Here is an 11,128-nt window from a genome sequence, read left to right as displayed (position 1 = left end):
GTTTTCTGTTCATCTTACTTTATAATATATCTTTTTAATAAAATGTGCCCATTGTCTATATGAAAGGCATAGGACAGCAGATTCTCAGTACAATCGGGGTAAACATAGTATGTTACATGCATGGCAGAAATGCTTAGCTTTGCTAAAAAAATGTTTGGGTTATAGATAAGTACTGGTAGGTCTGGCAGTTTGTTTGTGTCCATTGTTTTGTTAATCCTGCTCTACTTCCTTCTATACGCTGTAGCTAAACAGAAGATGCCTCAACTGACCCCCAGTTTGTCAAAGCTGTGTGTGTGTGTGTGTGTGCGTGCGTGCGTGTGTTAAGAAGGAGGTCTTCCCCGAAAGATCAACCTACATTCTATAAAGACCTTAGAAAATAAATGAACTGGTGTTCAGACTTCTTGACCTGACCCATGTTCTGATTGGTTATGTACCCAGAGACTCTGTAATTGAATTACTTTTGATCTGTTAATAAATTGTTAACTTGATCCTCAACGTCATCCTCCTCATTTCTGATTCAACAAACAGTGCTGAATAGGTAAAGTTTTATTGGAGTCAGATATTTTATGTAAATGTTTAACCTATTCGAAATTCAAGTGTCATCAGACACTACACTCATGTTAAGTGTTTGATTTCTTACAGTTAATGGCTCAACATAAAAATGTAACAAAAAAAAAAAACTTCCTATAATATTTATTTCCCCTTTATATTCCTTGGAATGACCTTATCGTCTTTTCCTGGTGGCCAAATGCTGCATCTTAACCAAGAATGATGCAAAACAAACAACTGGGGTATATGTGGAAGGACACTACTCTGGTGCTCATGCTTATCTGATGAGGCTAATAGCAGATCAGGGGCCTCATTTATTAAACTGTGTGTAGATCACTACAAGTGGCGTACGGAGGAAATGCAGAAATGCGGTCACATAAAATGTCCTGATTTATAAAGGAGTGCACACACACGTCTCTATTTATAAATCCCAATTAACTCAGGAGGTGGGACACATGAGGGAACGCTTTGACTGACCCACGTGGTTGCTGTAAAAGATAAACGCCACTGATAAATTTTCATCAATATCACTTCCATGATGAATCAGGACAGGAGAAGATCAAAGAGGGGAATAATACTGAATGTGAGGTTGAGATCCTCAAAGAGCAGGTTGAAAACAAAATAATTTTTATTTAGTACCAATACCAGGAAGACAGATGAGTTACCTTTTATTCTGGATCTGATTTAATCCACATTTTACATCATTATTTGTTCCGAATAGGGAACAGATTTACATTCCTGTTCGCTGCCATCCGAATGATCTGATTCACACCCTGACTGGAAATTCTGTTTGGCTGCTTAATGTCCATCAACAGGATTCTGTTTTGCTGACTGTGATACATCCCTGTGATTAGCGTGCCCCCTCCTCCCTTCCCTGTTTGCCCCTGGGGGGCTTCTAATGTCTTGCCTCCACACAGCTTCAGAGACCAGATCGTTCACTTGATTGACTGTGTGTTTTCTCTTCTATCCTCTGGGATTCGCTGCAAATAGATCTCATAATTGACTTGTTCATTCTTGGAAAATGAGCTCAGTTAATATTTAAGTGGTTGTGGTCTCTGAGTGGTGCTGAGTGGGTGGATAAAGCAGTTAGCATGGCACTCTGAAGTCCAGCATGATTTGTAAGTCCCAAATGTGTCCCTGACCTTCAGCAGACATGCAGTGGACTAAAAGTGCTTCAATAGCAGAATGAAAGTCCGGCTGTCAGACTGGTGGTTGGGTGAGCAGCAGAGCCATCAACCATATCACAGGAAATAGAACAATTACTTTATCCAGCTGAGAAGTGCTCTGATTTTATGATTCGTTATCAGTGTTTCTTCAACTACAGCAAAACAAAATGCAGCTCTGGGGGCATCTCCTCATCTCCATCTCCACGTCTCTTCCTGCAGCTTCATTGTTTGTCAGGTATCAGCTGACCTGACCAGTCTCCTCCTCTCTGGTTCCGGTCCATTTAGGATGTTTCTGTGCTGAGCTCCTCGCGGACACTCTGTCAGACGTAAAACAAAATATTACTTTTTAGGATTTCTTCTTTAAAAGGCCAATTGAAAAATAAATTAAAATAATTAAAATAATTAAAATAAAAATAGAAAAATAAATAGAAATGTGGGAAAAAAAATTTATATTTCAATTCTTCAGACGTTTTATATTTTTCCTTCCAAGCAAAAGTCCAAAAACCAAACAACTAGTCTCAGTTTCATGTGAAATGAATTTGCCTCCCTGATTGTGTTCCTGCTTTAAACTGAATTAATGTAATTATTTAGGCGCTGGAGTGAAGCAGAAAAAGCTGTGACAGTGTTGCTACAGACTCACCGCCATGTTGGACAGCAGCTCGTTTTCCTCATCAGTCTCCATGACCTTAAAGCGCCACTAATGTTAGACGGCAACTTTCAGGCCAAATGTCGTCCCTTAAATAAATATTCAGTATTTTAGGAACAGTATATTTAGTTTAAGGCATCAGTTTCTATGTGCGGTGTATGTTTTGTTTATATGACGTTTACATCAGAATAATTTTGCCAACAAGCAGGAAGTGCAGCCAGATCCCCAGAGAGTTGGGCTGGCTGCCGTCGCCGTGGCTACAGAGTCGGTCCTCTATTCTCTGTCAGTGGAGCAGCTCCAGGAAGTGTTGCTCATTGACATCACACTCTGATGTTTGGCCTCCGCTCACATCCAGCTTTCAAAAAGACTTTGTCCTCCTGCAGCACAGATTAGTTTGGATCCGACTCCCACGGCTCCCGCACCGGAAAACCCTCCTTCATTATGTTTGTTGTCTTTTTAAGTTTTACTTCATGAGATGTGACAGTTTTTGATGCTTTAGAGTCACTTTAAAAAAAGAGGAATGAAGTTGGTCAGACGTTTCTCTCATGTTCTGGTTTGTGAGGTCATCCTCGTGTGTGTGCACGTTTGCATGCAGCATGTGACGGTTTTGCAGGTGTTTTCACAGCTGCATGTGTGAACTCCTGAATCATACATGATCTCACACGCGCTGCCACACGTGACAAATTTCAAAATGTTGTCAAACTCTTTTAATCCAAGTTCAGGTTCTCAAACAGTTTCTCTTCAGCTCGTTCTCTGACCTCTGACCATGACATCATTCACTCTGAAAGTTACGACTGCCTTAAATTTCAGTTTTTCATTGCCATCCACAGAAAGGAGGCCATGAAAGCCATGACCGAAACCTTCTATGCAGCCATTTTTGGATACGATGAGGTGACGCTTTGAATTCAGTTGACATGTTTGGCTTCTCAGAGCAGCGGGGGATAAAATGTCTTCATGGCTGAATGTCTGGTCTGCAGGGAATCCTGTCTGATGACTGCGTGCTGGCTGCAGCTCTTTGGAGGAACCTGTTCAACCGACAGTGTGAAGACCCCAAACAGCTGGAGCTCATGGTGGAATATGTTCACAAACAGGTTGGTTGGTTTGTTGTTCTTCAGTGATTTACACAAACGAACGGCAGCTTATTCTATCCTACGGAACCCTGGGTTGACTTACCCAGATTGCAATCCTAATGAGCGATATGATGAAGCTGGTTATTAACTCGGTAATTGAAGCCAGGGTTTTCCCATCTCGATCATTGTGCGATTACATAAAAGGGGTGGAGTTTGTAGCGTCTGACCAATTGCAGAGAAACCCTTCAGAGCAGCCTGCTTCGCATGGAGGAACCGACAACTCCTCACAAATATGAAGAATTTAAACGCATCATCCAGGCCAAAAGCAACACTGTTGCCACAGCAACAACCTGGAAGGAATGTTGGCAGAAAATTGTCGACTCTGTTAAGGCATAAATTCTGAGATTATACAATATTAATTCAGACGAAAATGTAAATGAACAGCATTCTGATCACTCAGTTTCACTTTATTACGACACAGAGGTTTCGGTCAGAGAGCTTCCTCAGTTCCCTTCATGTCCTTTATATTTTCCATTCAGCTCTTTAGAGGTTCAGCTTCCCTTGTGAGCACATTTTGGTTGGAATATTCATTCTTCACCATGGCGACATGAGTAGTCGTGGTTCCATAAATTCATGGTTCTGCAGTGCTGCCCTGCATGACCATTATTATTAACCTCATTATTTCAGATGTAACCCTAGTGGAGCTAAAGGGAACAAGTGAAGAACAAGTAGAAAAACAAACTTCAAAGCAGTCAGTCATAAGGCTTTATTTCTTCATTAAAAGGATGCATCTATCCCTAAAAACTCTTTCTGTCCTAAGCGCGCCTCCACGATCCGCACACCAACATGGACAGCATGTTCTCAGAATGGGCAGGCACTTTTATTTGTATACGTACAAATCAGAAAGGATCTATAAAATGCCTAAACATTTAATCACAGATGTCTGGAATTGAAAAATATAAGAGATAAAACATCCCCCTGCTTCAGACATGTTTTATTTTTAAAGGTGTCATCACCTGGTCTTTTCATGTATGTACTGTCCTCTAAGTGTCTTTAAATATTTTTTTGTAAACTTATTAAACGGAAAAAAAAAATCAAACATAGAGCTTGTTTTCACCCTTTGCTCATACCACAACTTTGTCTCGTGAGAGTTCATGCAAGCTTTTGACAAATGTTAATAAGGTGCGCGCTGATTGGCTGCAGGGAGGTCAGAGTCGGAACGGGGGCTGGCCCAGCACATGCACAGTGCGTCTGACTCCAAAACATCCACAGCTTTGTGATGGCGAGCGAACCTGATCGAACAGCAGCTTACAGAATTCAGCCATTTATGTTTGAATCTGACTCCGAGCCGGAGAGTGAAGATACCGAGATGGTGGAAGAAGCACGTTTACAACAAAATGTTTACAAAAATTTACGTAGCAGAGCACTTCGACCTACTTACAAAAAAAAAAGAAAACACAGGGCTCATTTGTACGTTGCAGGGGGTTAAACTTTTAGGTTCGTCCCTTAGCGTTAGCATTAGCTGCGTCACGAGTAAAGCAAGACTTTATTATTATATCATTCCACATCTAAAGCATGACTAGGCGTGGAAGAGGGGCTGGCTTATTCAAATAGCCTCCTTTGATTACAAATTCACAGGAGCAAATTAAAATCACGCGTTTGCAAGAATTTACCCTCGTTGTTGATTATGCTGTGAACAAAGGGCTCAGACAGAAAAACTCAACCATCTTCAACAGAGAGTCTTTCAGGGAAGTTAACACTTTGGTCCAACACCAATACACATGTTTTAACTTCCGGGTGATGACTCCTTTAAACATAACAGATGCAACCTCGTGTGGATAAACTAGGAAGTACACTAACTCTCATTTAAAGATTGCATTTAATGTTTTCGAAGTCATTTTCACATTTACCAACATCATCCTTCGGGCCAGATTTGACTCACAGCGGACCAGTTTGGGCCCCTGGGCCATACCTTTGGCACCTCTGCTCTCAGGAGTTGTTGGTGCTGGTCACAGTTTGGAGTCTTTGAATACTCGACTAATGAGAGATCGGCTTCTGATTTGTCTTCGTCCTCATGATTTACGAGTCTGGATCCATGAGAAGATCTACAGAGTTTTCATTTACAGGAAAACACTGAGCTCTGTTTCTGATGGAAGCTGAATTCCTCCAGCTGTTTCTCTGAGCTTGTTGTTGTTGTTGTTGTTGTTGTTGTGAGCGTAAACATGACTGTCCTGTTGTGTGCAGATGCAGTTCATCGATGCTCTGGATGGGGAGGACCTGCTGCTCACAGGCGAGGTGAAGTGGCGCCCTCTGGTGGAGGAGAACGCTCAAAGCATCCTGAAGGTGGTCACACCCACGTACAACGACACGGGGCTGTGAGACGACGTCCACATCCTCTTCTTCTCTTCATGTCATGTTTTTCTTCTTCTTTGTAACATTTCGGCTCCTCATTGTAAACGATTTGAGGTCTGTTGCTGTAGCTTCTCTTTTCTGCTCCTGTTCTTCTCCTTCTCCCCCACATGAGTGTGTGTGTGGAGGTTCACTATAAGCAGCTTAGGCAGTCAGATTATGAATCGGGCCTCCATCTTCATCCTCCATCGTCATCCTGTCAGGTTTGAGAGCCTCTGCAGAAACTCAGACTGTATTTATATTTATATTTTTGCCACGAATGCCGCTCTGTATTTGTAAAAATGTTGAATACCTCCATGTTTACACTCTCCCCTGCAGACCAGAGACTTGTCACTGCTCTTTCACTGTGTTTAAATAAAGTTTCACCTGGATGGCTGCTGGACTCTTGGCATTTCCAGATCCCTCGATGCTCTCAGACCTGAGCAGGACTCGGACAACATCACTGTTTTTAAAAAGCGAGATAATAAAGTTCTCTGTAAGAATCAAAATGAGGTATTTTCATATTTTTTAGCATCTCATGGAGCCCAATTTATTATAGTCCAAATATTCTGATTTAAACAAACCCCTTATGTGATCCACATTAGTCAAATTTATAATAACTGTGTTTATATAAATCAACTTGTAGATGCAGCCCTTCTCCAACACACAAATCAAATGTCTTTCAGCTCTGCAGAGGCCTGGCAACGACACATTCGTTTGATTAGGTGTGTTGGAGAAGGATGCATCTACAAGTTGCAGGATAGTCTTGGTTTGTTACCATGGTATCCGACTTGTAGTAAACCACTGACTGGCAGGTTCACCATAAAGAAACTTTGTTTCTACCACCTGGAGCAAGTTGACAGACGTAGCTTTTCACACCTGTAATAGATATGCTATCACTTCCTAATCAATATCTCCTTAAACGGTATCGTTTTGCAGTCACTCAAACTTTCCCTCCGTACATATCCAACATCACACGGTTGATGACCATAGCTGATGTCAGAATGATGTCACATTTCTGTGTTGAGCTGCAGTATATTTTATTTATTTTAACTTTAGAATTGGGACCTTTCTTTATAACACTGGCAAAGCCAAACATGGAAAACAAGGATGTGTGAGTCATCAGGAAAGTCTTCATGTCTGAAATAATAACTGGTGATCTACTGTGAGGGCGGTTTCGCTCACTGGGTAGAGTGGTCGATTTGAAGCCTGAGGGTTGCAGTTCGATCCCCGGCCTGTCGAGTTCATGTCTAGGTGCCCCTGAGCAAGACACCGAACCCTAAATTGCTCCTGATTAGGTCTTGGTTGTGCGCCTTGCATGGCAGATTCTGCCATCGGTGTGTGAATGTGTGTGTGAATGGGTGAATGTGACGTATGATGTAAAGCACTTTGGGTAAAAGAGCTATATAAATACACAACATTTACCATTTACTGTTAGTTTCTCTGTCGGCCTCTGGTTTCCAGAAGGTGGTGTCTCCTCACCATCCTCTTCCTCCTGTGATGAAGAAGATCATTCTGCTTCAGTATAATTTAACATCAATTTTTTATATTCAGGATGAGAAGTCCCCATGTGGTGTAACTTGTTTGGATTCATACTGTCAGATGCTAATTTCCTTAGACATAGGACACGCCGTGGTCTCTCTTCATTACCAACCATTACCATTACTTGACCAGTACCTGGTCAAGCTTAGGGCAACACACGCCTTGACGTATTGTCTTGTCTTTTTTCCTTTTGGTAGTTCAAATCTCGTGTTGATCGTTATTGTTTGACTATGGGTATTTTCACTAATTTGTCCATGTTTAGCTAGCAGTACAAAATCTATTAAGATTTATTTAACCTTGCTGCGCTCCACTTGTCATAGCCGGTTCACAAACCCCTGGTTTTAGAACAATCTGCCTTACCTTTGTGAGATATGTTAATGCTTCATTTTCAGTTTTCTCCGTGTGTGTTTTTTCTAGTGGTCCTGAACTTAACTAAAATTCTGATTTTATTCTGTTCCCCAGTGTGTTTATATGTTACAGTTTTAGTAAAGTTAAATATTCACACAGTGGACTATTAGCTTCAAACTTCCACATGGACTCAGCAGTTTTCTCCTCTGATGCTTTTCTCTCCATAGCAGCAAATATATATCATTATATGAAAGGAAATATATCAAATAAAAATATCAAATTTACAGCCATTTACAGCTTCTTTGTTTTTATCATCATTAAACTGAGTTTATGGTTAATTAAATAAAATCCCCCTACAGATTACAATAAATTTATCTCACAATGAAATATTGTATACATGTTAAATATATGTTTGACTGTTTTGTAAAAATAAGAAAAAAAAACATTTCAAGTTGTGATTCTGTCATTTCTGATGAGTTGAAGACTTCTGTTCACGTGTGGTCAGAAAATACATTCACAAAATAACCGATTCACGTTTTCCCTACTAATAAATGATAAAAGCTGCTCGTTCATTGTGTAGCCTGCAGAGGGCGCCACACTCCATGATTTAATCTGAAAGCTTAAAACTGATCCTGAGCCAGTTTCTCTGTTGGAAGTGTTTCTAACGAGGTGATGTGTGCCACATATTCATTCTTCACCATTAACACATACACTGATATTTACAAATCTCACAAGCGTTCCCCTTATTATGAGTCTAAAAAATTCAAATTAACTTAACATATGTGTAGGTTTAAGTTTCACTGGAGAAGATTTAATGAAGATGAGAAAAGTTTCATGCTCGCATACAAAACAACATATTCTGTATAAATATTAATATCTTATGATACAGCTGTAGCTTTAAACCTCACATCATAGTACAACATGTGGCCATTATCTCTCCAAAGGCCAACTCTGATCAAGTGAAACGACAAAATTAGATAAGTTTTAGTACAGATAGTTCAGATAAAAAGATTAAAAGGTTAAGTCTTGTTTTTTCGACTCTTGGTATGTTCAGAGGTGTTCTAGTGGCTTCATCAAACAGGAGAAAAGATGCTTAGCTGATGACAGCAGGGGCAGAGCTACAGGGGTGTTCAGGGTGGCACTGAACACCTCTGATATCTGAATGGACACCCCAGGTGCCACCTCAGGTGATTGACAGATCCCTGCAGGAGAGCAGACGTCTTTCCAGACATGCCTTGATCACCAGATTCCCTACACTAGTTTGAAGTAAACATAATGCAGGGCTTTGCTTTAATTGTAAGAGCAAAAAGCTTACAAAAATATCAAAGTCAATCTCCAGAGTGGTTTGAAATGTATTAAATGCCTAAAAAGATTTTATTTTATATTTTTTAAGAAAAGAGCAAAACGTTACGATTAAGTCTGCAGGGTCAGTGTCTGCTGTGGCTGATACACTTGTGTTAAATCTCATTAATGAAATAACCCGTACCCATGTGCTCGCTTCCAGTTGTGAAGCAATTCCAAGAACCTAAGAGTTGATGATGTCATTATAAGGTAGTTGGGGTTCCCACTGCACCAACTCGGGAAAAAAATAGATGCCTCCAAAATGGCCAGTTTCTCAGCATCTATTATTAGCATAAAACTAATAAATCCCAACTAATTCCGAAGACAACTGGAACGCATGATAAACATCAAGTCAGTGTGAGTGGTTAGTTGTGTTAGTCCTGCTGTAGACGATGGACCTGTCCTGGTGTACCCTGGCTCTCACCTGCTAAGTGCTGGGATAGGCTCCAGCTTCTCCATGACCCTGAACACACACACACACACACACACACATGTATATATATATATATATATATATATATATATATATACACAGATGTGGACAAAATTGTTGGTACCATTCGATTAATGAAAGAAAAACTCAGTGGTCACAGAAATAACTGGCTGAAATTAAGCACCAAGGCCGAGTTTGGGGTAATACACTCTGAAAACAATTATGTTGGACCTCTGAAACCCAAATGAAGTTGCTGAAAAAATGTTTAATTTAGAACCTTTAAATGTACTTTGATTTTATTTTAAATGGTAAATGGTTCGTATTTATAGCGCTTTACTGTACCCGGAATATACCTTTGTATTTTACATCATATTCACTCATTCACACACTGATGGAGGAAGCTGCCATGCAAGGCACTCAACCACCACCCATCGGGAGCAATTAGGAGTTTGGTGTCTTGCCCAAGGACACCTCAACATGAACTCGACTTGGCCGAGAATTAAACCGGCAACCCAAGACGACGCTCTACCTTGCTGAGCCACACTGCCCCATTTTAACTTAAAATCAGTTTCTAGCATTGTTTGTTTCAGGACAATGAACATAAAAAAGATATTCTAAAAAAATCATTTCTAAGTCTCACACCTGTGGTTAGAAATCTCAGATCAGCAGGTTGTGACTTCAGCACACTGATCTGGGATCAGCAGGACAAACTGCATCTGACAGATCTGCATTTTATCCCAGAGCAAACAGATGCTGCTTCATGATCCAGAGATTCCTTCACAAAGCTGTTATTATTATTTCTATTATTGAAATCCTCCAAATTCTGTCAGGATGTTGCCTAGCAACAGTGGGACCTGCAGTCGTTGTTATAGTGATTAGATCTTTTCTGAAATCTAGAAAATGAAAGAAAATTATAATTTCCCAGTCTCAGTGTCACAGATTGTTAACATTTATAGGAATATTTTGATTGTTGTAAAGACAAAAAAAAAAAAAAAACAGTATTGGTTTGATGAGACCTAAAAATAGAAATTTCATTCAAAATGAATGTTTTAAAGAAATTATCATTTAAAATTTGGTATAGAGGTTCATTAAAACATTTAAAGTCAAAAGAGTTCATAAAACATTTAAAAAAGTGTGATTAGGATGAAGATTTTCAATTTACCATCAAAGCACAAGACTTGTGACATCAGTCTGCAGAGATCAAAGGAACTGATTACATCATCCCACATGACCTCACACCACAGTATAGGTCCGCCCAGTTCCGTTCCCTTCAGTTCTGTTGAGTTTTCACAAGAGAGCACAACCGGATCGGTAAGCAGTGTCAAGATTAGTTTCAATCTTTCAACACGTCTTACCAGCAAACCGTTTGCAAACAGCGACTAGATTTATTCTACGTCTACACATCGTGATTTGAGAAAGTCGTCTGACTCCAACAAGCAGCAGCAATGGAGGAGAACAGAGACCAGAGTCCATCTGAAAGTTCAGAAAAACTCAGCTGGGGTGATTTGATGGAGGAGGAAATTGACTCCGAAAATGAGGTGGGAGGGATTGTTTTATATCCTTACACCGGTGGTGAGGAAGGAGAAGGCAATGAACCGATCACCCAGCCTGAGGCACCAAGTTGTGGCCCTAAAAATGGTGCTTT

General features: G+C 40.3%; 1 protein-coding gene across 1 annotated transcript; it reads left to right on the top strand.

The window, feature by feature from the left end:
- The first annotated feature begins 3,184 nt into the window (after positions 1–3,184).
- LOC121636498 (ubiquinol-cytochrome-c reductase complex assembly factor 1-like) lies at positions 3,185–6,216 on the top strand. Its single transcript, XM_041980041.1, has 3 exons — positions 3,185–3,252; positions 3,339–3,452; positions 5,676–6,216. The coding sequence occupies exons 1-3, from the start codon at positions 3,202–3,204 to the stop codon at positions 5,808–5,810; spliced, it is 300 nt and encodes a 99-aa protein (XP_041835975.1). The 5' UTR covers positions 3,185–3,201; the 3' UTR covers positions 5,811–6,216.
- Positions 6,217–11,128: the final 4,912 nt, after the last annotated feature.

This window comes from Melanotaenia boesemani, chromosome 3 (genome assembly GCF_017639745.1).
Source record: "Melanotaenia boesemani isolate fMelBoe1 chromosome 3, fMelBoe1.pri, whole genome shotgun sequence".
Classification (NCBI taxonomy): Eukaryota; Metazoa; Chordata; class Actinopteri; order Atheriniformes; family Melanotaeniidae; genus Melanotaenia; species Melanotaenia boesemani.
Note: the sequence above shows the minus strand (reverse complement) of the source record. Positions and strands in the feature narration are given on the sequence as shown.

What these genes read in the sequence shown, in the direction of transcription:
- LOC121636498 (XM_041980041.1), top strand. Translation starts at nt 3,202, where the DNA reads ATGAAAGCCATGACCGAAACCTTCTATGCAGCCATTTTTGGATACGAT. An exon ending in CCATTTTTGGATACGATGAG is followed by an intron (nt 3,253 to 3,338) that starts GTGACGCTTTGA and finishes TCTGGTCTGCAG; the next exon opens with GGAATCCTGTCTGATGACTG. An exon ending in TGGAATATGTTCACAAACAG is followed by an intron (nt 3,453 to 5,675) that starts GTTGGTTGGTTT and finishes TGTTGTGTGCAG; the next exon opens with ATGCAGTTCATCGATGCTCT.